This window comes from Mustelus asterias, unplaced genomic scaffold (genome assembly GCF_964213995.1).
Source record: "Mustelus asterias unplaced genomic scaffold, sMusAst1.hap1.1 HAP1_SCAFFOLD_435, whole genome shotgun sequence".
Taxonomy (NCBI): Eukaryota; Metazoa; Chordata; class Chondrichthyes; order Carcharhiniformes; family Triakidae; genus Mustelus; species Mustelus asterias.
The window spans coordinates 162129-186969 of NW_027590390.1; the positions used below are offsets into that span (position 1 = coordinate 162129).

The 24841-nt window shown below is 45.8% G+C and overlaps 1 protein-coding gene across 1 annotated transcript; it reads left to right on the top strand.

The window, feature by feature from the left end:
- Positions 1 to 10805: 10805 nt before the first annotated feature.
- LOC144486734 (SWI/SNF-related matrix-associated actin-dependent regulator of chromatin subfamily A member 5-like) lies at positions 10806 to 22989 on the top strand. The gene is made up of 6 exons (XM_078204762.1): positions 10806 to 10903; positions 16268 to 16378; positions 17527 to 17753; positions 19495 to 19616; positions 19888 to 20040; positions 22837 to 22989. The coding sequence occupies exons 1-6, from the start codon at positions 10806 to 10808 to the stop codon at positions 22987 to 22989; spliced, it is 864 nt and encodes a 287-aa protein (XP_078060888.1).
- Positions 22990 to 24841: the final 1852 nt, after the last annotated feature.

Below are 24841 nucleotides of genomic sequence, written 5' to 3' on the forward strand. Positions count from 1 at the left end.
ACACATTATCATATAGTCACTGACACACACACACACACACAGGAAACGCACACACATGATCTTTCACACATATGCTGACAGAAAAACAGAAAACCATGAACACAAATGCACACACTAACAGACACACAGAACATTCTGCATGCACGCACACACACACACATACACACACACCGACACACACACAGACACACACACAGACACACACACACACACACACACACAGACACACACACTCACACGCACACATAGACACACAGACACACACACTCACACACACACACACACTCACACACGCACACACTCACACACACTCACACGCACACACACACACACACTCACACGCGCACACACACACTCACACGCGCACACACACACTCACACACACGCACACACACTCACACACACACACTCACACGCACACACACTCACACACACACACTCACATGCGCACACACTCACACGCACACACACACTCACACGCACACACACTCACACACACACTCACACACACACACTCACACACACTCACACACACTCACACACACTCACACACACTCACACGCACACACACACACACACACTCACACACACTCACACGCACACACACACACTCACTCACACACACTCACACACACACACACACACTCACACGCGCACACACTCACACGCGCACACACACACTCACACGCACACACACACGCACACACACACACTCACACGCACACACACTCACACGCGCACACACTCACACGCACACACACTCACACACACACACACACACTCACACACTCACACACTCACATACACTCACACACACACACACACACTCACACTCACACGCACACACTCACACACACGCACACACTCACACACACTCACACACACGCACACACACACTCACACGCGCACACACTCACGCGCACACACACACTCACACACACACGCACAGACACACACTCACACGCACACACACACACACGCACACACATGCTTAGCTCTCCCATGATTATTTACGTCCTCCCTAATTTCAAGCACGAGGATGACCTCAGTGAACAGCCGGTCTCTGTAATAAGATGCCCAGTGTTATGAATAAAATTGATGCCCGGAGTAAACATCAAAACATAAGAACATAAGAACTATGAGCAGGAGTCGGCCATCTGGCCCCTCGAGCCTGCTCCGCCATTCAATAAGATCATGGCTGATCTTCTTGTGGACTCAGCTCCACTTACCCGCCCGCTCACCATAACCCTTAATTCCTTCACTGTTCAAAAATCTATCTATCCTAGCCTTAAAAACATTCAATGAGGGAGCCTCAACTGGGCAGGGAATTCCACAGATTCACAACACTTTGTGTGAAGAAGTTCCTCCTCAGCTCAGTCCTAACTCTGCTCCCCCTTATTTTGAGGACATTCCCTCTACAACAACAGACCAAGTGTCAATTCCTAATTTTAGGAGCTAACACACAGACATGTTCAAATCCCCATTCTCTGTCCACTCCACACTGTCAGACCCAGAAACAACATTGTGCCTGTTTGATGACAGTTATCTGATTAACTATTATAAACACTGCAACACAAATGATCCAAACTGACTGAGTGTTTCCTGATGACGGCCGCATGGAAGGTAGAAAATGAAGAGATTCGCCGCTGTCAGGAGGATAGAATCAGTCTGGTGAAATGGAGCAACAATCTCACCCACTCTCTCAATCTCTCACTCACTCTCTCAATCTCTCACCCACTCTCTCAATCTCTCACCCACTCTCTCAATCTCTCACTCACTCTCTCAATCTCTCACTCACTCTCTCAATCTCTCACCCACTCTCTCAATCTCTCACCCACTCTCTCAATCTCTCACCCACTCTCTCAATCTCTCACCCACTCTCTCAATCTCTCACCCACTTTCTCAATCTCTCACCCACTCTTTCAATCTCTCACCCACTCTCTCAATCTCTCACCCACTCTCTCAATCTCTCACTCACTCTCTCAATCTCTCACCCACTCTCTCAATCTCTCACCCACTCTCTCAATCTCTCACCCACTCTCTCAATCTCTCACCCACTCTCTCAATCTCTCACCCACTCTCTCAATCTCTCACCCACTCTCTCAATCTCTCACCCACTCTCTCAATCTCACACCCACTCTCTCAATCTCTCACCCACTCTCTCAATCTCTCACTCACTCTCTCAATCTCTCACTCACTCTCTCAATCTCTCACCCACTCTCTCAATCTCTCACTCACTCTCTCAATCTCTCACTCACTCTCTCAATCTCTCACCCACTCTCTCAATCTCTCACTCACTCTCTCAATCTCTCACTCACTCTCTCAATCTCTCACTCACTCTCTCAATCTCTCACTCAATCTCTCACTCACTCTCTCACTCACTCTCTCAATCTCTCACTCACTCTCTCAATCTCTCACCCACTCTCTCAATCTCACACTCACTCGCTCAATCTCTCACCCACTCTCTCAATCTCTCACTCACTCTCTCAATCTCTCACTCACTCTCTCAATCTCTCACCCACTCTCTCAATCTCTCACTCACTCTCTCAAAATCTCTCCCTCACACACTCTTCTTTCCCCTGTTGCTCATTTTGCAACAGAAAAACATTTCAATAAAACCTGAGCACCACACAAGCCCCTAAAATACTTGCAGCAGGTCCCTACAACACAGGGAGTGGAGAGAGAATGGGAATGTGTTCCTGATCTCACTGGGGATTGTATATTGATTCTGTCTCTCTTCCAAACTATCCTCAAGTATCTTAACACTTAATTACTTTCAATTCAATTAAAACTGACCAGCATATTCTCCCCGGTTCCATTCTGTTAACCTCCCCGCGACCTCCCCCGCGTTCAATAAACTCGGCGCATCTGTCAATCCCTCGCCCCAATTCTCACTCCGTCGCTGAGTTTCTCCATTCCTCACAACTCTTCATACTCAGTCATCACCAAACTCCCTCCCTCACCCTGTCCCTCCATCCTTCACTCCACACCTCACTATCACTCCCTCTCTCACCCCGTCTGTCCCTCCCTCACCCCGTCTCCCCATCCTTCACTCCACACGTCACTATCACTCCCTCTCACCCCGGCTGTCCCTCCCTCACCCCGTCCCTCCATCCCTCACTCCACATCTCACTATCTCTCCCTCCCACACCCCGTCCCTCCATCCCTCACTCCACATCTCACTATCTCTCCCTCCCTCACCCCGTCTGTCCCTCCCTCACCCCGTCCCTCCATCCTTCACTCCACATCTCACTTCCTCTCCCTCCATCACCCCGTCTGTCCCTCCCTCACCCCGTCCCTCCATCCTTCACTCCACATCTCACTATCTCTCCCTCCCTCACCCCGTCTGTCCCTCCCTCACCCCGTCCCTCCATCCTTCACTCCACATCTCACAATCTCTCCCTCCCTCACCCCGTCTGTCCCTCCTTCACCCCGTCCCTCCATCCTTCACTCCACATCTCACTATCTCTCCCTCCCTCAGCACGTCTCTCCCTCCTTCACCCCGTCCCTCCATCCTTCATTCCACATCTCACTATCTCTCCCTCCCTCACCCCGTCTGACCCTCCCTCACCCCGTCCCTCCATCCTTCACTCCACATCTCACTATCTCTCCCTCTCTCACCCCGTCCCGCCAACCTTCACTCCACATCTCACTATCTCTCCCTCCCTCACCCCGTCCCTCCATCCTTCACTCCACACCTCACTATCTCTCCCTCCCTCACCCCGGCTGTCCCTCCCTCACCCCGTCCCTCCATCCCTCACTCCACATCTCACTATTTCTCCCTCCCTCACCCCGTCCCTCCATCTCTCACTCCACATCTCACTATCTCTCCCTCCCTCACCCCGTCTGTCCCTCCCTCACCCCGTCCCCCCATCCTTCACTCCACATCTCACTTCCTCTCCCTCCTTCACCCCGTCTGTCCCTCCCTCACCCCGTCCCTCCATCCTTCACTCCACATCTCACTATCTCTCCCTCCCTCACCCCGTCTGTCCCTCCCTCACCCCGTCCCTCCATCCTTCACTCCACATCTCACTTTCTCTCCCTCCCTCACCCCGACCTCGTCTGTCCCTCCCTCACCCCGTCCCTCCATCCTTCACTCCACATCTCACTATCTCTCCCTCCCTCACCCCGTCTGTCCATCCCTCACCCCGTCCCTCCATCCTTCACTCCACATCTCACCTTCTCTCCCTCCCTCACCCCGTCCCTCCATCCTTCACTCCACATCTCACTATCCCTCCCTCCCTCACCCCCTCCCTCCATCCTTCACTCCACAGCTCACTATCTCTCCCTCCCTCACCCCGTCTGTCCCTCCTTCACCCCGTCCCTCCATCCTTCACTCCACATCTCACTATCTCTCCCTCCCTCACCCCGTCTGTCCCTCCCTCACCCCGTCCCTCCATCCTTCACTCCACATCTCACTATCTCTCCCTCCCTCACCCCGTCTGTCCCTCCTTCACCCCGTCCCTCCATCCTTCACTCCACATCTCACTATCTCTCCCTCCCTCACCCCGTCTCTCCCTCCTTCACCCCGTCCCTCCATCCTTCACTCCAAATCTCACTATCTCTCCCTCCCTCACCCCGTCTGTCCCTCCCTCACCCCGTCCCTCCATCCTTCACTCCACATCTCACTATCTCTCCCTCTCTCACCCCGTCCCGCCATCCTTCACTCCACATCTCACTATCTCTCCCTCCCTCACCCCGTCCCTCCATCCTTCACTCCACACCTCACTATCTCTCCCTCCCTCACCCCGTCTGTCCCTCCCTCACCCCGTCCCTCCATCCTTCACTCCACATCGCACTATCTTTCCCTCCCTCACCCCGTCTGTCCCTCCCTCACCCCGTCCCTCCATCCCTCACTCCACATCTCACTATCTCTCCCTCCCTCACCCCGTCTGTCCCTCCCTCACCCCGTCCCTCCATCCTTCACTCCACATCTCACTATCTCTCCCTCCCTCACCCCGTCTGTCCCTCCTTCACCCCGTCCCTCCATCCTTCACTCCACATCTCACTATCTCTCCCTCCCTCACCCCGTCTGTCCCTCCCTCACCCCGTCCCTCCATCCTTCACTCCACATCTCACTATCTCTCCCTCCCTCACCCCGTCCCTCCATCCTTCACTCCACATCTCACTATCTCTCCCTCCCTCACCCCGTCTGTCCCTCCTTCACCCCGTCCCTCCATCCTTCACTCCACATCTCACTATCTCTCCCTCCCTCACCCCGTCTGTCCCTCCCTCACCCCGTCCCTCCATCCTTCACTCCACATCTCACTATCTCTCCCTCCCTCACCCCGTCCCTCCATCCTTCACTCCACATCTCACTATCTCTCCCTCCCTCACCCCGTCTGTTCCTCCTTCACCCCGTCCCTCCATCCTTCACTCCACATCTCACTATCTCTCCCTCCCTCACCCCGTCTCTCCCTCCCTCACCCCGTCTCCCCATCCTTCACTCCACATCCCACTATCTCTCCCTCTCTCACTATCTCTCCCTCCCTCACCCAATCTTTCCCTCCTTCGCCCTGTCATTCCCTCCCACATCCTGTCTCTCGTCCCTCACCTGGTCCCTCTCTCCCTCATCCTTTCATTCTCCACCTAGAAAATAGAACATAGAACATTACAGCGCAGTACAGGCCCTTCGGCCCTCGATGTTCCGCCGACCTGTGAAACCAATCTAAAGCTCATCTAAACTGCACTGTTCCAAGATCACCCATATGTTTATCCAATGGCCATTTAAATGCCCTTAATGTTGACGAGTCCACTACTGCTGCAGGCAGGGCATTCCACGCCCTGACTGCTCTCTGAGTAAAGAACCTACCTCTAACATCTGTCCTATATCTCTCACCCCTCAATTTAAAGCTATGTCCCCTCGTGTTCGCCATCACCATCCGAGGAAAAAGGCTCTCACTATCCACCCTATCCTCTGGTCATCTTGTATGCCTCTATTAAGTCACCTCTTAACCTTCTTCTCTCTAACGAAAACAACCTCAAGTCCCTCAGCCTTTCCTCATAAGACCTTCCCACCATACCAGGCAACATCCTAGTAAATCTTCTCTGCACTTTTTCCAATGCTTCCAAATCCTTCCTATAATGCGGTGACCAGAACTGTACGCAATACTCCAAATGCGGCCTCACCAGAGTTTGTACAGCTGCAACATGATCTCCTGGCTCAGAAACTCAATCCCTCCACCAATAAAAGCTCACACTCCGTACGCCGTCTTAACAACCCTATCAACCTGGGTGCCAACTTTCAGGGATCTATGCACATGGACACCCAGATCCCTCTGTTCATCCACACTACCAAGTATCTTACCATTAGCCCCGTACTCTGTAATCCTGTTACTCCTTCCAAAGTGAATCACCTCACACTTTTCCGCATTGAACTCCATTTGCCACCTCAGCCCAGCTCTGCAGCTTATCTATGTCCCTCTGTAACCTGCAACAACCTTCCGCACTGTCCACATCTCCACTGACTTTAGTGTCATCCGCAAATTTACTGACCCATCATTCTACGCCCTCATCCAAGTCATTTATAAAAATGACAAACAGCAGTGGCCCCAAAACAGATCCTTGCGGTACACCACTAGTAACTGAACTCCAGGATGAATATTTCCCATCAACCACCACCCTCTGTCTTCTTACAGCTAGCCAATTCCTGATCCAAACCGGTAAATCACCCTCAATCCCATGCCTCCGTATCTTCTGCAATGGCTTACCGTGGGGAACCTTATCAAACGCTTTACTGAAATCCATTTACACCACATCAACTGCTTTACCCTCATCCACCTCTTTGGTCACCTTCTCAAAGAACTCAATAAGGTTTGTGTAATCTAACAATTAATCCAGTTCCCCTGGATTCCTGCTCTGTAACATGTCACTTCGTACTCCGACAATTAATCCAGTTCCCCTGGATTACTGCTCTGTAACATATCACTGTGTAATCTAACAATTACACCAGTTCCCTTGGATTCCTGCTCTGTAACATATCACTGTGTAATCTAACAATTAATCCAGTTCCCCTGGATTACTGCTCTGTAACATATCACTGTGTAATCTAACAATTACTCCAGTTCCCCTGGATTCCTGCTCTGTAACATATCACTGTGTAATCTAACAATTAATCCAGTTCCCCTGGATTCCTGCTCTGTAACATATCAATGTGTAATCCAACAATTAATCCAGTTCCCCTGGATTACTGCTCTGTAACATATCACTGTGTCATCCTACAATTAATCCAGTTCCCCTGGATTCCTGCTCTGTAACATATCACTGTGTAATCTAACAATTAATCCAGTTCCCCTGGATTCCTGCTCTGTAACATGTCACTGTGTAATCTAAGAATTAATCCAGTTCCCCTGGATTCCTGCTCTGTAACATATCACTGTGTAATCTAACAATTAATCCCGTTCCCCTGGATTCCTGCTCTGTAACATATCACTGTGTAATCTAACAATTAATCCAGTTCCCCTGGATTCCTGCTCTGTAACATATCACTGTGTAATCCAACAATTAATCCAGTTCCCCTGGATTCCTGCTCTGTAACATATCACTGTGAAATCCAACAATTAATCCAGTTCTCCTGGATTACTGCTCTGTAACATATCACTGTGTAATCCAACAATTAATCCAGTTCCCCTGGATTCCTGCTCTGTTACATATCACTGTGTAATCTAACAATTACTCCAGTTCCCCTGGATTCCTGCTCTGTCACATTTCACTGTGTAATCTAACAATTAATCCAGTTCCCCTGGATTCCTGCTCTGTAACATATCACTGTGTAATCTAACAATTAATCCAGTTCCCCTGGATTCCTGCTCTGTAACATATCACTGTGTAATCTAACAATTAATCCAGTTCCCCTGTATTCCTGCTCTGTAACATATCACTGTGTAATCTAACAATTAATCCAGTTCCCCTGGATTCCTGCTCTGTAACATATCACTGTGTAATCTAACACTAATCCAGTTCCCCTGGATTCCTGCTCTGTAACATATCACTGTCTAATCTAACAATTAATCCAGTTCCCCTGGATTCCTGCTCTGTAACATATCACTGTGTAATCTAACAATTAATCCAGTTCCCCTGGATTTCTGCTCTGTAACATATCACTGTGTAATCCAACAATTAATCCAGTTCCCCTTGATTCCTGCTCTGTAACATATCACTGTGTAATCTAACAATTAATCCAGTTCCCCTGGATTCCTGCTCTGTAACATATCACTGTGTAATCCAACAATTAATCCTGTTCCCCTGGATTTCTGTCTCCTCTCACATCCTGCTGCTATCCTCACTGTTTACCAAGTTTCAACTCCCAGCCTTTGATCCTCCACATCCTTATTGTTCATCTCATTCCAACAATCTGTCCATGTCCTCTCAGTTACCCCTCTCACTGTCTCCATCTCCTGGTGTCTCTGTCTAACTGCACCCAGTTACCCCCCTCACTGTCTCCATCTCCTGGTGTCTCTGTCTAACTGCACCCAGTTACTCCCCTCACTGTCTCCATCTCCTGGTGTCCCTGTCTAACTGCACCCAGTTACCCCCTCACTGTCTCCATCTCCTGGTGTCTCTGTCTAACTGCACTCAGTTACCCCCCTCACTGTCTCCATCTCCTGGTGTCTCTGTCTAACTGCACTCAGTTAGAATACTCACTGTCTCCATCTCCTGGTGTCTCTCTCTAACTGCACTCAGTTAGAATACTCACTGTCTCCATCTCCTGGTGTCTCTGTCTAACTGCACTCAGTTAGAATACTCACTGTCTCCATCTCCTGGTGTCTCTGTCTAACTGCACTCAGTTACCCCCCTCACTGTCTCCATCTCCTGGTGTCTCTGTCTGACTGCACTCAGTTAGAATACTCACTGTCTCCATCTCCTGGTGTCTCTGTCTAACTGCACTCAGTTAGAATACTCACTGTCTCCATCTCCTGGTGTCTCTGTCTAACTGCACTCAGTTACCCCCCTCACTGTCTCCATCTCCTGGTGTCTCTGCCTAACTGCACTCAGTTACCCCCCTCACTGTCTCCATCTCCTGGTGTCTCTGTCTAACTGCACTCAGTTACCCCCCTCACTGTCTCCATCTCCTGGTGTCTCTGTCTGACTGCACTCAGTTAGAATACTCACTGTCTCCATCTCCTGGTGTCTCTGTCTAACTGCACTCAGTTACCCCCCTCACTGTCTCCATCTCCTGGTGTCTCTGTCTGACTGCACTCAGTTAGAATACTCACTGTCTCCATCTCCTGGTGTCTCTGTCTAACTGCACTCAGTTACCCCCCTCACTGTCTCCATCTCCTGGTGTCTCTGTCTGACTGCACCCAGTTACCCCCTCACTGTCTCCATCTCCTGGTGTCTCTGTCTAACTGCACCCAGTTACCCCCCTCACTGTCTCCATCTCCTGGTGTCTCTGTCTAACTGCACCCAGTTACCCCCCTCACTGTCTCCATCTCCTGGTGTCTCTGTCTGACTGCACTCAGTTAGAATACTCACTGTCTCCATCTCCTGGTGTCTCTGTCTAACTGCACTCAGTTACCCCCCTCACTGTCTCCATCTCCTGGTGTCTCTGTCTAACTGCACTCAGTTACCCCCCTCACTGTCTCCATCTCCTGGTGTCTCTGTCTGACTGGACTCAGTTAGAATACTCACTGTCTCCATTGGAGAAATGACAGACACGAATAAACACCTAAAAGATCAGCGAACTTTTAACTGCAGTCTGAATCTACAGTTGTGCCAGCAGTATGATTCAAACTTGTACCCAGTTTGTCCAGTCATGTTTTTTAATCTGCTAAATTTACAGCTCTCTGAAATAGTGAGAGAATTTAAAACAACAAATGGATTATTGCTCACGGGTTCACCACTTCAGAACAACCTGCACGAACTCTGGGCTCTGCTCAACTTCCTCCTCCTGGATGTCTTCAATTCGTCTGCAGTAAGTAATGAGAAAAGCAGCTTGACAGTGACTGCACCGTTTGTCTAAGGTTCAATTACAGTGTTTCAACCTATTTATTTTCGGAAGGCATGAGAGAATGCTGCAAAGTTGTGTCTTTTTCATTTTTGAAGCTAGTGTCAGGGGAAGCTGTCCAACTTGCTGGAGGGTGTTGTGTGACACCATTGTTCCTTGCATTGGGAGCAGCCAGGGAGCTAAATGGCCGCAGTCTGTGTATTAATTTGTCCACCTGCCCACATTTTGTGAGCACTATATTCACCATATGTGTGCCGATGCAGAGTCCAATTGGTGATGTCTGCTCCTCGAACCCTTCAAACTGCTGTTGACCATTCCTGATGCTCAGTGTCACATCTGCCTTACACTGCGAAGCGGATTTAACATGCTTGATGTTTCCTTGAGCAAAACTGTCACCTTGTGTCACAATTCTAAACTTACATTAAAAGCTTGCTGGGGTGAGAGCTTACTTTATCCATATCTATCTCAATCCACAAATTAGCTATCAGAAGTATTTTAGTATTTCTTTTTTTTTTGTTAAAGTAAGAAAAGCTATGTTTCTAACTGAATGCCTAGCTGCCCATTCTTCCTGTGTGGGTGTCCTGTAGCTTGTTACAGAGATGGGAGTAGGTGGTCCAAGGGAAAAAATGATTTTTTTCCATGTTAAATTGCTCACATGCCGAACAGCTGAAACTGATTTGCAATTGTTATGAGCAGCTGGGCATGTGTTTTATGAAATCATTTGTGAACGATCTAATTTGGATGCTACCTTTTTAAATTGCCATTCTTGTTCTTCTAGTGATAAACAATGTAATAATTGAAACCATTGGATGAGGCGTTGATGGAAGTAACACAATATGCTAAAGCGTTTGGGCTTGGCATGACGAGAGCCGCTTGTTGTTCTTTGCAGGACTTTGATTCTTGGTTTGACACAAACAACTGCTTCGGGGACCAGAAGCTCATTGAGCGATTGCACATGGGAAGCTTCTTATCTTATCTGTATTCTGATGCTGGGACGTCATTAAAATGCAAAGTTATTTCGGGCCCATCGTCCTCAGAAATATTATTCACAAAGTTGTATATTTGTGTGATGAAGTGATGTGCCTTGAGAGTGTTTGGGGCTAATTTGAAGAAACAGCAAGGTTTCTTTTCTTCATTTACTGGGTGTGGATGTCGTTGACTAGACCAGCATTTATTGGCCATCCCAAGTTGCCCTTCAGAAGGTAGTGGTGAGCTGCCTTCTTGAACCACTGCAGTGCCTGAAGTTCCAGGTACATCCACAGTGCTGTTAGGGAAGGAGTTCCAGGTTTTTGGATCCAATGACGGTGAACAAGCAGCAATGTTTCCAAAGTCAGGATGAGGAGTGACTTGGAGGGAAACCTCCAGGTGGTGGTGTCCCCAGGTACCTGCTGTTCTTGTCCTTCTAGGTGGCAGTGGCTGAGAGTTTGGAAGGTGCAGCCTAAGGAACGCTGGTGAATTCCTGCAGTGCATCTTGTAGATGGTACACACGGCTGTCACTGTTCATCGGTGGTGGAGGGAGTGAATGTTTGTGGAAGGGGCAGCAATCAAGTGGGCTGCTTTGTCCTGGATGGTGTTGAACTTCATGACTGTTGTTGGAGCTGCACTCATCCAGGCAAATGGAGAGTATCCATCACACCCCTGACTTATGCTTTGTATCTGGTGGAGAAGCTTTGGGGAGTAAGGAGGCGAGTTACTCACGGCAGGATTCCTGGCCTTTGACTTGCCCTGGTAGATTTAGAACTGTTAATTCATTGATTAAAAATGTGATGGCAAAAACTGAGGGTCTATATTCTACTAACTGTTTATCCCGAGCAGTGTTAAATGTTGAGTTACTGCGTGTGAATGACAAATTAATTTGACTTTTATGAAGTGATAAAGAACATAAGAACATAAGAAATAGGAGCAGGAGTAGGCCATCTAGCCCCTCGAGCCTGCCCCACCATTCAATAAGATCATGGCTGATCTGAAGTGGATCAGTTCCACTTACCCACCTGATCCCCATAACCCCTAATTCCCTTACCGATCAGGAATCCATCTATCCGTGATTTAAACATATTCAACGAGGTAGCCTCCACCACTTCAGTGGGCAGAGAATTCCAGAGATTCACCACCCTCTGAGAGAAGAAGTTCCTCCTCAACTCTGTCCGAAACTGACCCCCCCTTTATTTTGAGACTGTGCCCTCTCGTTCGAGCTTCCTTTCGAAGTGGAAAGATTCTCTCCACCTCTACCCTATCCAGCCCCTTCATTATCTTATAGGTCTCTGTAACATACCCCCTCAGCCTTCTAAATTCCAACTAGTACAAACCCAATCTGCTCAGTCTCACCTCATAATCAACACCCCTCATCTTTGGTATCAACCTGCTGAACCTTCTCTGCACTCCCTCCAAGGCCAATATATCCTTCCGCAAATAAGGGGACCAATACTGCACACAGTATTCCAGCTGCGGCCTCACCAATGCCCTGTACAGATGCAGGAAGAGATCTCTGCTTTTATATTCTATCCCCTTGCGGTATAGGCCAACATCCCATTTGCCTTCTTGATCACCTGTTGCACCTGCAGACTGGGTTTTTGCGTCTCATGCACAAGGACCACCAGGTCCCTTTGCACAGTAGCATGTTGCAATTTTTTTCCATTTGGATAATAATCCAATTTGCTATTATTTCCTCCAAAGTGAATAACCTCGCATTTGTCAACATTATACTCCATCTGCCAGATCCTCGCCCACTAACTCAGCCTGTCCAAATCTCTCTGCAGACCTTCCAAGCCCTCCACACGATACACTTTTCCACTTATCTTTGTGTCGCCAGCAAACTTTGTTACCCTACACTCAGTCCAGTCCTCCAGATCGTCTATATAAATGGTAAATAGTTGAGGTCCCAGTACCGATCCCTGCGGTACGCCACTAGTTACCATCCGCCAACCAGAAAAGCACCCATTTATTCCGACTCTCTGCTTCCTGTCGGATAGCCAATCCCCAATCCACGCTAACACCCTATCCCCAACTCCGTGTGACCCAATCTTCTTCAGCAACCTTTTGTGAGGCACCTTATCAAACACCTTTTGGAAATCCAAGAACACCGCATCCACCGGTTCCCCTCCGTCAACCGCACCAGTCACATCTTCATAAAAATCCAACAAGTTCGTCAAGCACGACTTTCCCCTCATGAATCCATGCTGCGTCTGCTTAATCGAACCATTCTTATCCAGATGGCCTGCTATTTCTTCTTTAATGATGGATTCCAGCATTTTCTAGTTCCACCACTTCTTGCAGACATGACTTACCTGCGATCCACTGGAATTAAGTGGTGGCTCTATTCGTGTAACGAGAATGGTTTCCACCCAGTCCAGCTGCATCCCACTTAGAATGGATTAGAAATGTTAAAGGGCACAAAGCTCAATGAACATTTAACAGGTGTTCTTGCATTCAGTAAATAGTGCCTGAAGTAAACATGGCATTTAAGGTGCTGGAATAGGCAACTTAGAAATTGATGACACGAATAGATAATTATTGCCTTTCACTCGATGTAGGCAACTACCACAGGTGTTTTTAATTAGGGTGGGCATTTTAGCCAGATCTGAATAATTTGAATCACTTCAGATATTACATAATATGGTGAAGGGGGAGAGATTTCTTCCGCTTCATTTACTCTCAATTATTTTTTCTGTGGCCATATATTGAACTCCTCAGTTGACCTTGGTAACAAGGCCCATTCAGCATCCCCACGGGCTGTTCCAATTGCTGATCCCGACCTTGATAAGAGCATTTCAATTGATGCTGGATCTCGAGTAGAACTGCTTCCTGATCAGGAAGACTTGCTAAATTAAAGTGTTTTAATCACATTTTGGGAAGTGCAGGGTAAGGGAAATAGAATAATTTTTATTTGCTGAAATGTCTATCCACTATTTGAGAAGCTGAAATGGGTTGGGGGAGAGGAGGAATGGTAGGTTACAATTACTCGGATTTATCTCCTCTTCTGTTCACACTACAAGCTCCATTTCCTAACCATTCACTCCAAACCTCTGTCTGCTTCCTGTCTGTCTGAGGCTTCACCAAACTCTTTGCAATTGTGATATCCTAATTGAGCCTGAACTACATTTCCAACCCCATATTCTCAATATTACCAATACCACCACCATAATATCGCCCGCCCTTGTTCAAACCCTTAATTAGCACGAGGTTTTCCTAAACAGCCTCCCACCTTGCACCACGTGGAAGATTCGATTCATCAGAACTGCTGCTGACATGAACCAAGTTCTGTCCACTGCTCCATTTGTGCATCGCTGATGGTCAACCTTCAGCTGTTTAGCCCAAAGCACTGGAATTCTTTCCCTAAATCTCTCTGCCTCTCGAGCTCATCCTTATTTAAGACACTGCTTTAAAAACTCCTTGGTCACCTCTCAATGGTTTTTTGGGAGCTTGGTGTCAAATTTGTCTGATAATTGCCCCTGTGATGATCCTGTAGACATCTTCTTATCATAGAATCCCTACAGTGCAGAAGGAGGCCATTTGGCCCATCAAGTCTGCACCAACCCCACATATTTACCCCGCCAATCCCACTGACACCAAAGGTTTATTTAGCATAGCCAATCAACCTAACCGCACATCTTTGGAGTGTGGGAGGAAACCGGAGCAGACACGGGGAGAATGCGCAAACTCCACACAGAGAGTGACCCGAGGCCAGAATTGAACCTGGGTCCCTGGCGCTGTGAGACAGGAGTGCCAACCACTGTGCCACCATGCCACCTATGTTAAAGGTGTTGTAGAAATGTACATTGTTGAGGAATGAGGAAAGTGAATTGAAGGTTACTATCCCCTTAATCCCACTTAGTTACCGCACTAACCTACACATCTTGGGACACCTAAGGGGAAATTTAGCATGGCCAATCCACCTAACCTGCACATCAGACTGAGAGGGTAAACTGGAGCACCGAAAGGAAACCCACGCAGACACGGAGAGAACATGTAAACTCCCCAAAAACATTCACCCAAGGCCAGAATTGAAGCCGGGTCCCTGGTCTGTGAAGCAGTAGTGCTAACCACAGCCACCATACCGCCCTGATCTAGTATTGTGCAATGAGGCAGGGTTAATTGGTAATCTCGCAGTAAAAGATCAACAGGCAAATATTCATATCACAATTGAATTCCATATGAATGTCTGCAAGTGGCATATTTCCACAATCATAAACAAGAATCTTGTCCCTATCTAATTGGCTTTAAGTTTGAGAGGAGAGCCTGCTAAGGTTGATAGTGAACAGTGAAAATGTTGAATTCTTTCTTTAATTGTTTATCAATGAAATTGGGAAATAAAAACTCTGCAAGAAACATCCATCTGTGGCTTATTGAGAGCATTAACGATTGTGTTAGGTTAAGAGAAGAGGCTTATCATATGACAAGGAATAGTAACAAGCTTGAGGATTGGGAGTGTTTTAGAAACCAGCAAAAGGCCACAGAAGATTGATTAAAAATGGAACATGAGGGTAAACTAAAAGAGCTTTTACAAGTATATACAAAAGAAGGTCACCTAGTTACAGGAAGGATGTAAATAAGGTTGAAAGAGTGCAGAGAAGGTTCACAAGGATGTTGCCGGGACTTGAGAAGCTGAGTTACAGTGAGAGATTGAATAGGTTGGGACTTTATTCCCTGGAGCGTAGAAGATTGAGGGGAGATTTGATAGAGGTGTATAAGATTTTGATGGGTATAGATAGAGTGAATGCAAGCAGGCTTTTTCCACTGAGGCTAGGGGAGAAAAAAACCAGAGGGCATGGGTTAAGGGTGAAAGAAGAAAAGTTTAAAGGGAATATTAGGGGGGGCTTCTTCACGCAGAGGGTGGTGGGAGTGTGGAATGAGCTGCCGGATAAAGTGGTAAATGCCACTTTTAACATTTAAGAAAAACTTGGACGGGTTGATAGATGAGAGGGGTGTGGAGGGATATGGTCCAAGTGCAGGTCAGTGGGACTAGGCAAAAAATGGTTTGGCACAGACAAGAAGGGCCAAAAGGCCTGTTTCTGAGCTGTAATTTTCTATGGTTCTATGGTTACTGTATTTTCTCAGAAAGGGTTGAATTCCAAGGTCTGATCTGTTCTGTTGCAGAATAAAGCTGTTGACAATCTAATCTGAAGTTGTAGGTGTTTTCATCAAGTGAACATTCAGCCCACACCTGTAGATGTGCTTCAACCCATGGCTTGTTCAGCTGTTTTTGTTGAACCTGTGCTTCAGTCCACAGAGCTGTTCAGTGCAGCTTTTGTAACATTGCATTATTTTGCTTGACCTTCTTGGGCATCATCAGTGTGTAAAAAGCATGTATTCTCACCTGAATTAGGTATTGAGACCCTTCCTCCTCCCACATATTAAAGCTGAGGTAGAAAAGAGCCTGCCGCCAAAAAAGGAAGTCAAAATGTATGTGGGCCTGAGCAAAATGCAACGGGAATGGTGAGTGCACAACTTGTGAATCTTAATGTGTTGCATTGTGAAGTACGGCATCATCTTGCAACAACTCATTGAAATTGTGCTGCACTTCAATCAACAATTAGAGCATTTGTAGAACGAAGGGAATAGATTCACCAGTGTAAGCGAGTGTGATTTTACCCAATGCATCAATAATAGGCTGACTCCCTACTATTGACCATCTTGCTTCCGTCTGATCTGTAAGATTTTTGTGTTTGGAATTCTAACTTCCCTCAATCATTTCCATTATTTTTGCCCGAAACAGAAGATCATCATTGAATTCAGACTGGACGATTGCCATTCAAGTCTGATTATTACAGTGCTTTCAAACTACTTTGCTCTCAGCTTTGGGCTTTCTTCTTTCAAACCCCAATGCAGCCCATTATTGATACCCACCTGATCAGGTACTAGTGAGGTGTCCCCTCCAAACTTATTAACCATGTCTATCATGGTTGGTCAAGTAGAACGCTGCAAAGCCCTTCAAAATGAGACTGCACCCGATGTAACACAATGTCATTGCCTCACGGTGATGCCAGGATCGCTGCCATAAATATAAAATAGTCACTCATAAATCAAACAGGAATTTAGGAGAAGATTCAAAAAAGAAAGTGGCAGAGTGGTTAGTGTGGAACTCACTACCACAAGGAGAGGCATGACATTGATGCATTTTAGAGAAGTTTGTTAAACATAGAATGGAAAAAGAAATCGAAGGTGTGAGGAGACTCTTATCATGAACACTGATCTGGAATTGTTGATCTAAGTGGCCTGTTTCTGCGTTACAAATACTTAATCCCAGAGTACTTCATATTGCTCGCATCCAAATGACATGGAAAGGAATATTCCCATCCCTTCAAACCCTGGCCACCTGGGATGAATTGTGCTTTATATCAAAGAACAAAATGTTGAGTGTGTATTTGTCGTATGATATGGGTTTCTATATGTGAGGCTTAGATGGAGCACCCTGTTCCCTGGTAGGTGAGAGGGGTTGGAATGTGGATCCTAGACTTTGTCCGAGGCACCTAGAGAACAAAGCATTCATTTTAGGTTGTAATTGCTTTCTGTTGAGCTCCATTAAAAAAATGAATTTATCTCCAAGTTGGTGTGATGAGCTTTAATTCTGGCCTTGCTGACAGGTACACCAGGATATTAATGAAGGATATTGACATCCTGAACTCCTCAGGGAAAATGGACAAAATGCGTCTATTGAATAGACTGATGCAACTGCGCAAGTGCTGCAACCACCCCTATCTGTTTGACGGAGCTGAACCTGGCCCACCTTACACCACTGACACTCACCTGGTAGTTAACAGTGGCAAAATGGTGGTACTGGACAAACTGCTGCCGAAAGTGAAGGAGCAAGGTCAGCCGCAGGCCTGGTCAAGGCTTTTGTTTCCCTTTCTGTCTTTCAATCTTTCTATAGGAAGGAGACATGGAGTGATTTGATAGTTTCGTGGATACTTGAGTAGCTCGGACGGGGTGGGGTGTGGCCAACATAAGGCATAAGGCCCAAATTAACGATTGCCAGGCCGTAAAGGGAAATTAATTGAAAATATTCCAAAATGTGTTATAAATTAATATGCAATAAACTCTGGAATCAGCAATGGTTTTAGTTATAGTAGGACAGGCAAATAAGCTTACTGAGATATCCTTGAGGAGATAACCAAACTAAAACACAATGTAAATTAGGTTTTTAGAATATGTTCAACAAATCTGTGATTAGAGAGTAAATATAGTAATAAAGTTCACGCTTTGTGAAATAGATGACATTGTCTCAATGGATTAAGAATTAGCTTAATGTTAAAGTTCCTATTTTGGGAGGATGTAGGTTTGGATTCAGATTCGATTGGAAATTCAAAGAGCACGCCAGTCACTCGAACTCGAATCCATGACCAAATTAGTTGAGACTCTGGAGACCAGGAGGAATTGAACAAAAACTACTGTGTAGTCCGATCCATATATAAGGACATCTGGTGGAGTGGAAAATCAAACATCCTGGTGTATAGATTGGCTGTAAACAACCGCCTGCATGGTTATTTGTGCATTTCCGAGTCCGATGTCAGACTTTGTCATGCTCTGGAGCAGTACTGTACCTGTGCTGCAGACTGATCAAAAGTGGAACAGGATTTTTAATAAATGAAAGGGGTTTGTGATGTTTATCCTTCGTAAGCATGCAAGGATTTCCACGAAAATGTCTGCAAAAGAATTTGAAAATGATGACTGATGACTCCATGGCAGCACTTGACCTGTGCAGCAAGGTACAGCAGATTGCATGCTGTGATGTTTTGGGTTACAAATCAGCACAGGTTTTAATGAGTTAAAAACTGCTGAAAATACTCAACTAATCTGGTAGCATCAGCGAAGGGTCAACTCTGACTCTTCAGAACTCCCCTCTCCACAGATGCTGCCTGACCTGCTGAGTATTTCCAGAACTTTGCTTCCATCTATTTAGCTTTTATTTCACAAGTTTTAGTGACTGTTTAAAACAATAGTGTGTCTTGATCTGAAATCGCATCCTGTTTTAGTCATTCTGGCCTGCCACACGCCATCCACTGGGGCTGGGGGCTCCCAAAAACTGGCCGATTTACCATCAAATATTCTTCATGAAGAGAGTTGGATCACAGGCCTCTGTAATGCTTGATGCGCCCCATCCTCCTTCCGAAGGAATAGTTACAGGAGCCAAATATTTTGAAATTACGGGCTAACGTGTTTTAGCAGAAGGTGAATGGAATAATTACATGGTTTGGGATTGCAGCTATTTTTTGATTAGGGTTTAATTTTTGCTGCCCAATCTGCAGCACCGTCTCGAATCCACCTGGAATATAAAACCTTTGAAATCATCCCCATCAATCAAGGCAGCTGGGTCACATGGACAGTTCACATTGTATGAATTATAAAATTGGAGTTGGTTATGTGTGTTCATTTATGCCTCCTGTACTATAACTAGTTTACTCGATTACTCTGCATCCTGCATGTTACCACTGGAATTTGGTTTCCATTATCCACATCAGTAGATGTAGGTTTTTGAAGCATTTGCGTATCTGCGCTGTGTTCTTGGCTACCGATCAACCGATCACCCTGATGAATGATCTTCTTTTCCACAGGTTCTCCGGTGTTGATCTTCAGCCAAATGACCAGGGTGCTGGATATCTTGGAAGATTATTGTATGTGGAGAAACTACGAGGATTGTAGACTGGATGGACAGACACCGCATGAGGAGAGACAAGTATGTTTCTTGCCCTGTGCTTTCAAAACTGAGTTTGTTTGAGGAAAGTTCCAACCTCTTAAATTGATCTGAGGCTCTATTATCTAAGTAAGAATTCTAGACTTAAGGTTACAAAACTGACTCAAGGTTTTCAAACAAGAAATATGAATATTCAATTTGAATCTAGCATCTATTTGTATTTTTAAAAATGAAACTTTCCAACAATTAGTAAAAAGACTGGTCCCAATCGCTTGTTCAATTCTGGCTTAACTTTTCTCTCTCATCCCTCCAGGATTCTATTTCTGCTTTCAATAGTCCTGGGAGCTCAAAGTTTATCTTCATGTTAAGCACACGCGCTGGGGGTCTTGGTATAAATCTAGCCACGGCAGATGTAGTAATCCTATACGACTCAGACTTGAACCCTCAGGTAGACCTCCAAGCTGTGGTAAGTTACTGAGCGATTAGGTATTTGTGTTCTGAAAGCCACGTACTGTTGAAAAATAACTATTGTAGCTGGTTTTAACATCCAAGTGCACTGATCAAGCGACATTTGGTATTTTACTGCCACTGATACCCCCTCAAATCTTCCGTGTGTTGCTCCCATGGTTTCTTTAAAACTCCACTCGACTAAACTGGTGGAAATATTTCAGCAAAGGCCTTCAGTTTGCTTCTCTTTATTTGAATGGAGCGTGCGGTTGTTTTCAGAATTGGCGTGGGATGATTTCAGCTGACTGGGCATCTTGTTCCTCACCAATTAACTTCCAAATCCAATTGAGAGTTTGGAAATGAAATCCATTTTAAGTTTCAGTAATGCTGAGGTGTCACTGTCAGGAACTGCCTTCCGTGATTCAGTTTCACACAAAACAACTGATGCACGGATTTTAATAAGTGCTTCGTGATTGCCTCGTGCACCAAGGGCTTATGAATTCAAATCTCACTCATTTGCGAAGTTTGAATTAAAGTTTATAGTGAGCAGCAAAAGGGAGCAGTGCTCCCCAATTGTTCAGCTGCTTCACTAATATGCTTCAGGGAAGAGCATCTGTCAGTACTTGACTCCAATCCACAAACACAGTGGTGATTCTAATTCCCTCCAGTGTGAAGTGGCAAGTTTCTCAATTGCTTCATTGATCCACCAGCCAGTTACTGGATTGCAACCAATGCATCTGAGAAATAATTAAATAGGTCCAGGTGCTTCCTTTGTTTTCTCTGCCCTCAGTGGGCAGAGAATTCCAGAGATTCACCACCCTCTGAGAGAAGAAGTTCCTCCTCAACTCTGTCCTAAACTGACCCCCCTTTATTTTGAGGCTGTGCTGTCTAGTTCTAGATTCCTTTCCAAGTGGAAAGAATCTCTCCACCTCTACCCTATCCAGCCCCTTCATTATCTTATAGGTCTCTATAACATCCCCCCTCAGCCTTCTAAATTCCAACGAGTACAAACCCAATCTGTTCAGTCTCTCATCATAATCAACACCCCTCATCTTTGGTATCAACCTGGTGAACCTTCTCTGCACTCCCTCCAAGGCCAATATATCCTTCCACAATTAAGGGGACCAATACTGCACACAGTATTCCAGCTGCGGCCTCACCAATGTCCTGCACAGATGCAGCAAGACATCTCTGCTTTTATATTCCATCCCCGTTGCGATATAGGCCAACATCCCATTTGCCTTCTTGATCACCTGTTGCACCTGCAGACTGGGTTTTTGCGTCTCATGCACAAGGACCCCCAGGTCCCTTTGCAAAGTATCATGTTGCAATCTTTTTCCATTTGGATAATAATCCAATTTGCTATTATTTCCTCCAAAGTGAATAACCTTGCATTTGTCCACCTTCAGTCCCGTTAGTCTACCAAGCACTGACTCCCTGGTAACATTAATTGTATTGAGTACCTCTCCTCCTACCAACCCTCTATCGTTACTATTCGGTAAACTATTTGTGTCTTCCACCGTGAAGACCGACACAAAAAACTATTTAAAGTTTCAGCCATTTCCTCATTTCCCACTATTAAATCCCCCCTCTCGTCCTCCAAGGGTCCAACATTCACTCGAGCCACTCTATTCCTTTTTATATATTTGTAAATGCTTTTACTGTCTTTTTTTTTATATTTAGAGCTAGCCTAGCTTCATAACCTATCTTTCCTTTCTTTATTGCTTTCTTAGTCGTTCTTTGTTCTTTCTTAAAGTTTTCCCAGTATATTTCCTCAGTATATTTCGGTGCTTTGAGGTATTAACTTTAAATGGCAGCGTTGAACCTTTGGGGTCCCATGAGAAGTGTTAATCATTCCCAGCCTTCACTCCAGAATTTTATCTTGCATTCTTTTCTCTGACTGAGTTATGGCACGGATGTTAAAACTTTGTGTTGGGGATTGTGAATACATTGGATACTCCCTCACTAACCTGTTCTTTTTCAAATACCGCAGAACATTTTAAAATGAAACTTCAATATTTTCACAGGTAACTTCTCTAATCGTCAATGATTTTAAAATGAATTATCATTACAATACATTAGGACCTACCACCTGGAACTGTGCAATCTGGCATATGTATTCCTGACTTTTGATGAAATGTTCCTAAAAAATGAACATTAAACCCTCTGCAATCTTCCACAGTGTGTGAACAGCCAGTTAAAGTACGCTGTGCAACAAAGTGGGCTCAATAGTTTCCACTATCGCCCTTGTGTGTCTATTTATTAACATGTGAACCCGTCTCTTGCATTACTACAAGTTTAATGCCCTCCATACCAGGATTTTGCCTGGTATGGAGGGCATTAGCTATGAGGAAAGGTTAGAGAAACTTGGTTTGTTCTCACTGGAACGACGGAGGTTGAGAGCGACCTGATAGAAGTCTACAATATTATGAGGGGCATGGACAGAAGGGATAGTCAGAAGCTTTTTCCCAGGGTGGAAGAATCAATTATTAGGGGGCATAGGTTTAAGGTGTGAGGGACAAGGTTTAAAGGAGATGTATGAGGCAAGTTTTTTACACAGAGGGTGGTGGGTGCCTGGAACTCGCTGCCAGGGAAGGTAGTGGAAGCAGATATGGTCGTGAGTTTTAAGGGGCATCTAGACAAATCCATGAATAGGATGGGAATAGAGGGATATGATCCCCGGAAGGGTAGGGGGTTTTAGTTCAGTCGGGGCAGCATGGTCAGTGCAGGCTTGGAGGGGCCGAAGGGCCTGTTCCTGTGCTGTAATTTTCTTTGTTCTTTACAATTTCTTAACATCGAGACTGAATTCTTTCAGGAAGGTTCAGTCGATCAGAATCTCAATGAGCTGGGGAAAGATGAAATGCTGCAGATGATTCGTCACGGTGCTTCCCACGTCTTTGCTTCTAAAGAGAGTGACATTACAGACGAAGATATTGATGCTATATTAGAGAGGGGTGAAAAAAGGTAAAACTAACATCAGGAACGGGAGTGCCCCTTGCTCTGCGATTCCAATCCTGCAACTTCATGGCTCCCCTGTTCAATACTCTTCTTACAATGCTGCTGCAATATTTTCATCGATCAATAAGCCTCACTTAATCTGCATCTCAGAAAGTTCTGCAAACTGAGTATCAAAAGATAATTGCATTAAATGCATTGTACTGTCATGGTTTTGTTCAGTCTCTTTTACTTCATACCATTGTCATTGTGCCAAGAGGAGATGATTAAACAATTGGATTCAACCCTTAATTTCAGCTTTGGAATTGTTTGTGTTTCCAGCAAAATGTTTTTGTTTAAAGCCTTTATTGTGGGTTTTGACAAAACGATTGAAATGCGTTCATCTGTCTTGGTGAAGTTAGCGCCATTGACTCAATCTTGCTATGCTCATGTAAAGTGTTTAGCTGGCAGCTAATACCCAAGTACAAATGTATATTCTGAAATGGTTGTCATCGGCTTCACACATCAATATCTTTGGTGCTAAACAAATAATGTTGGTGTTTAAATACATTGCATCACTGGAACTAGTTTTCGATGCAATAGGAATTACACTATCTAAAAGCTAAACTAAAGTCCCATTATTTGAAATCTCCTTGGTTTTAAATACGATGCTATTGCAACTTCTGAAGGCCTGTGGAATATGAACAATTACTTGGAGTCATAGATGTTTACAGCATGGCAACAGGCCCTTCGGCCCAACTTGTCCATGCTGCCCTTTCTTTTTTAAAACCCCTAAGCTAATCCCAATTGCCCGCATTTGGCCCATATCCCTCTAAACCCATCGTACCCATGGAACTGTCTAGTATTTGTGCGGAACACAAGTCGAGACAAAACTTTGTCATAGAAGCATGGAAGGTAAGACAGGAGGAGTCCATTTGGCCCTTCGAGCCTGCTCCGCCATTCATTGTGATTATGGCTGATTGTCCAACTCCATAGCCTTAATCCTGCTTTCTCCCCATAACCTTTTTATCCCATTCGTCCCAAGTGCTAGATCGAGTCACCTCTTGAATGCATTCAATGTTTTGGCATCAACACCTTCCCGCGGTAATGAATTCCACAGGGCTCACCATGCTTTGGCTGAAGAAATGTCTCCTGGTTTCGTCCTAAATGGTCTACCCCAAATCCTCAGACTGTGACCCCTAGTTCTGACACTCCCACCATCAGGAACATCCTCCCTGCATCCGCCCTGTCTAGTCCTGTTCGAATTTTATAAGTCTCTATGAGATCCCCCCCTCATTCATCTGACCTCCAGTGAAAACAATCCTAACCTGGTCAATCTCTCCTCATACGTCAGTCCATTTTACCCACTGCACTAAGCTTTGATCTCAGTGAGAAGTCCCACAACACCAGGTTAAAGTCCAACAGGTTTATTTGGTATCACGAGCTTTCGGAGCGCTGCTCCTTCCTCAGGTGAGTCACCTGATTAAGGAGCATGATAGCCATGATGTGGAGATGCCGGCGTTGGACCGGGGCGGGAATGGTAAGAAGTCTCACAACGCCAGGTTAATATTAATCAGGTGATGAAGGAGCAGTGCTCCGAAAGCTCATGATTCCAAATAAACCTGTTGGACTTTAACCTGGTGCTGTGAGACTTCTTACTGGATAGTATAGTGTCATCTCTTAAAGAAATCAGTTGCCGTTTTAGTTGAATTTTGAAGTTGCCAAAGTGGAACAAGGTGTGTGGCCCCAGAAAGTTCAGTTCTAAAATATAACCTGCCACCGCACGGTGGCACAGTGGTTAGCACTGCTGCCTCACAGCGCCAGGGACCCAGGTTCGATTCCCGGCTTGGGTTACTGTCTATACGGAGTCTCCCTGTGTCTGTGTG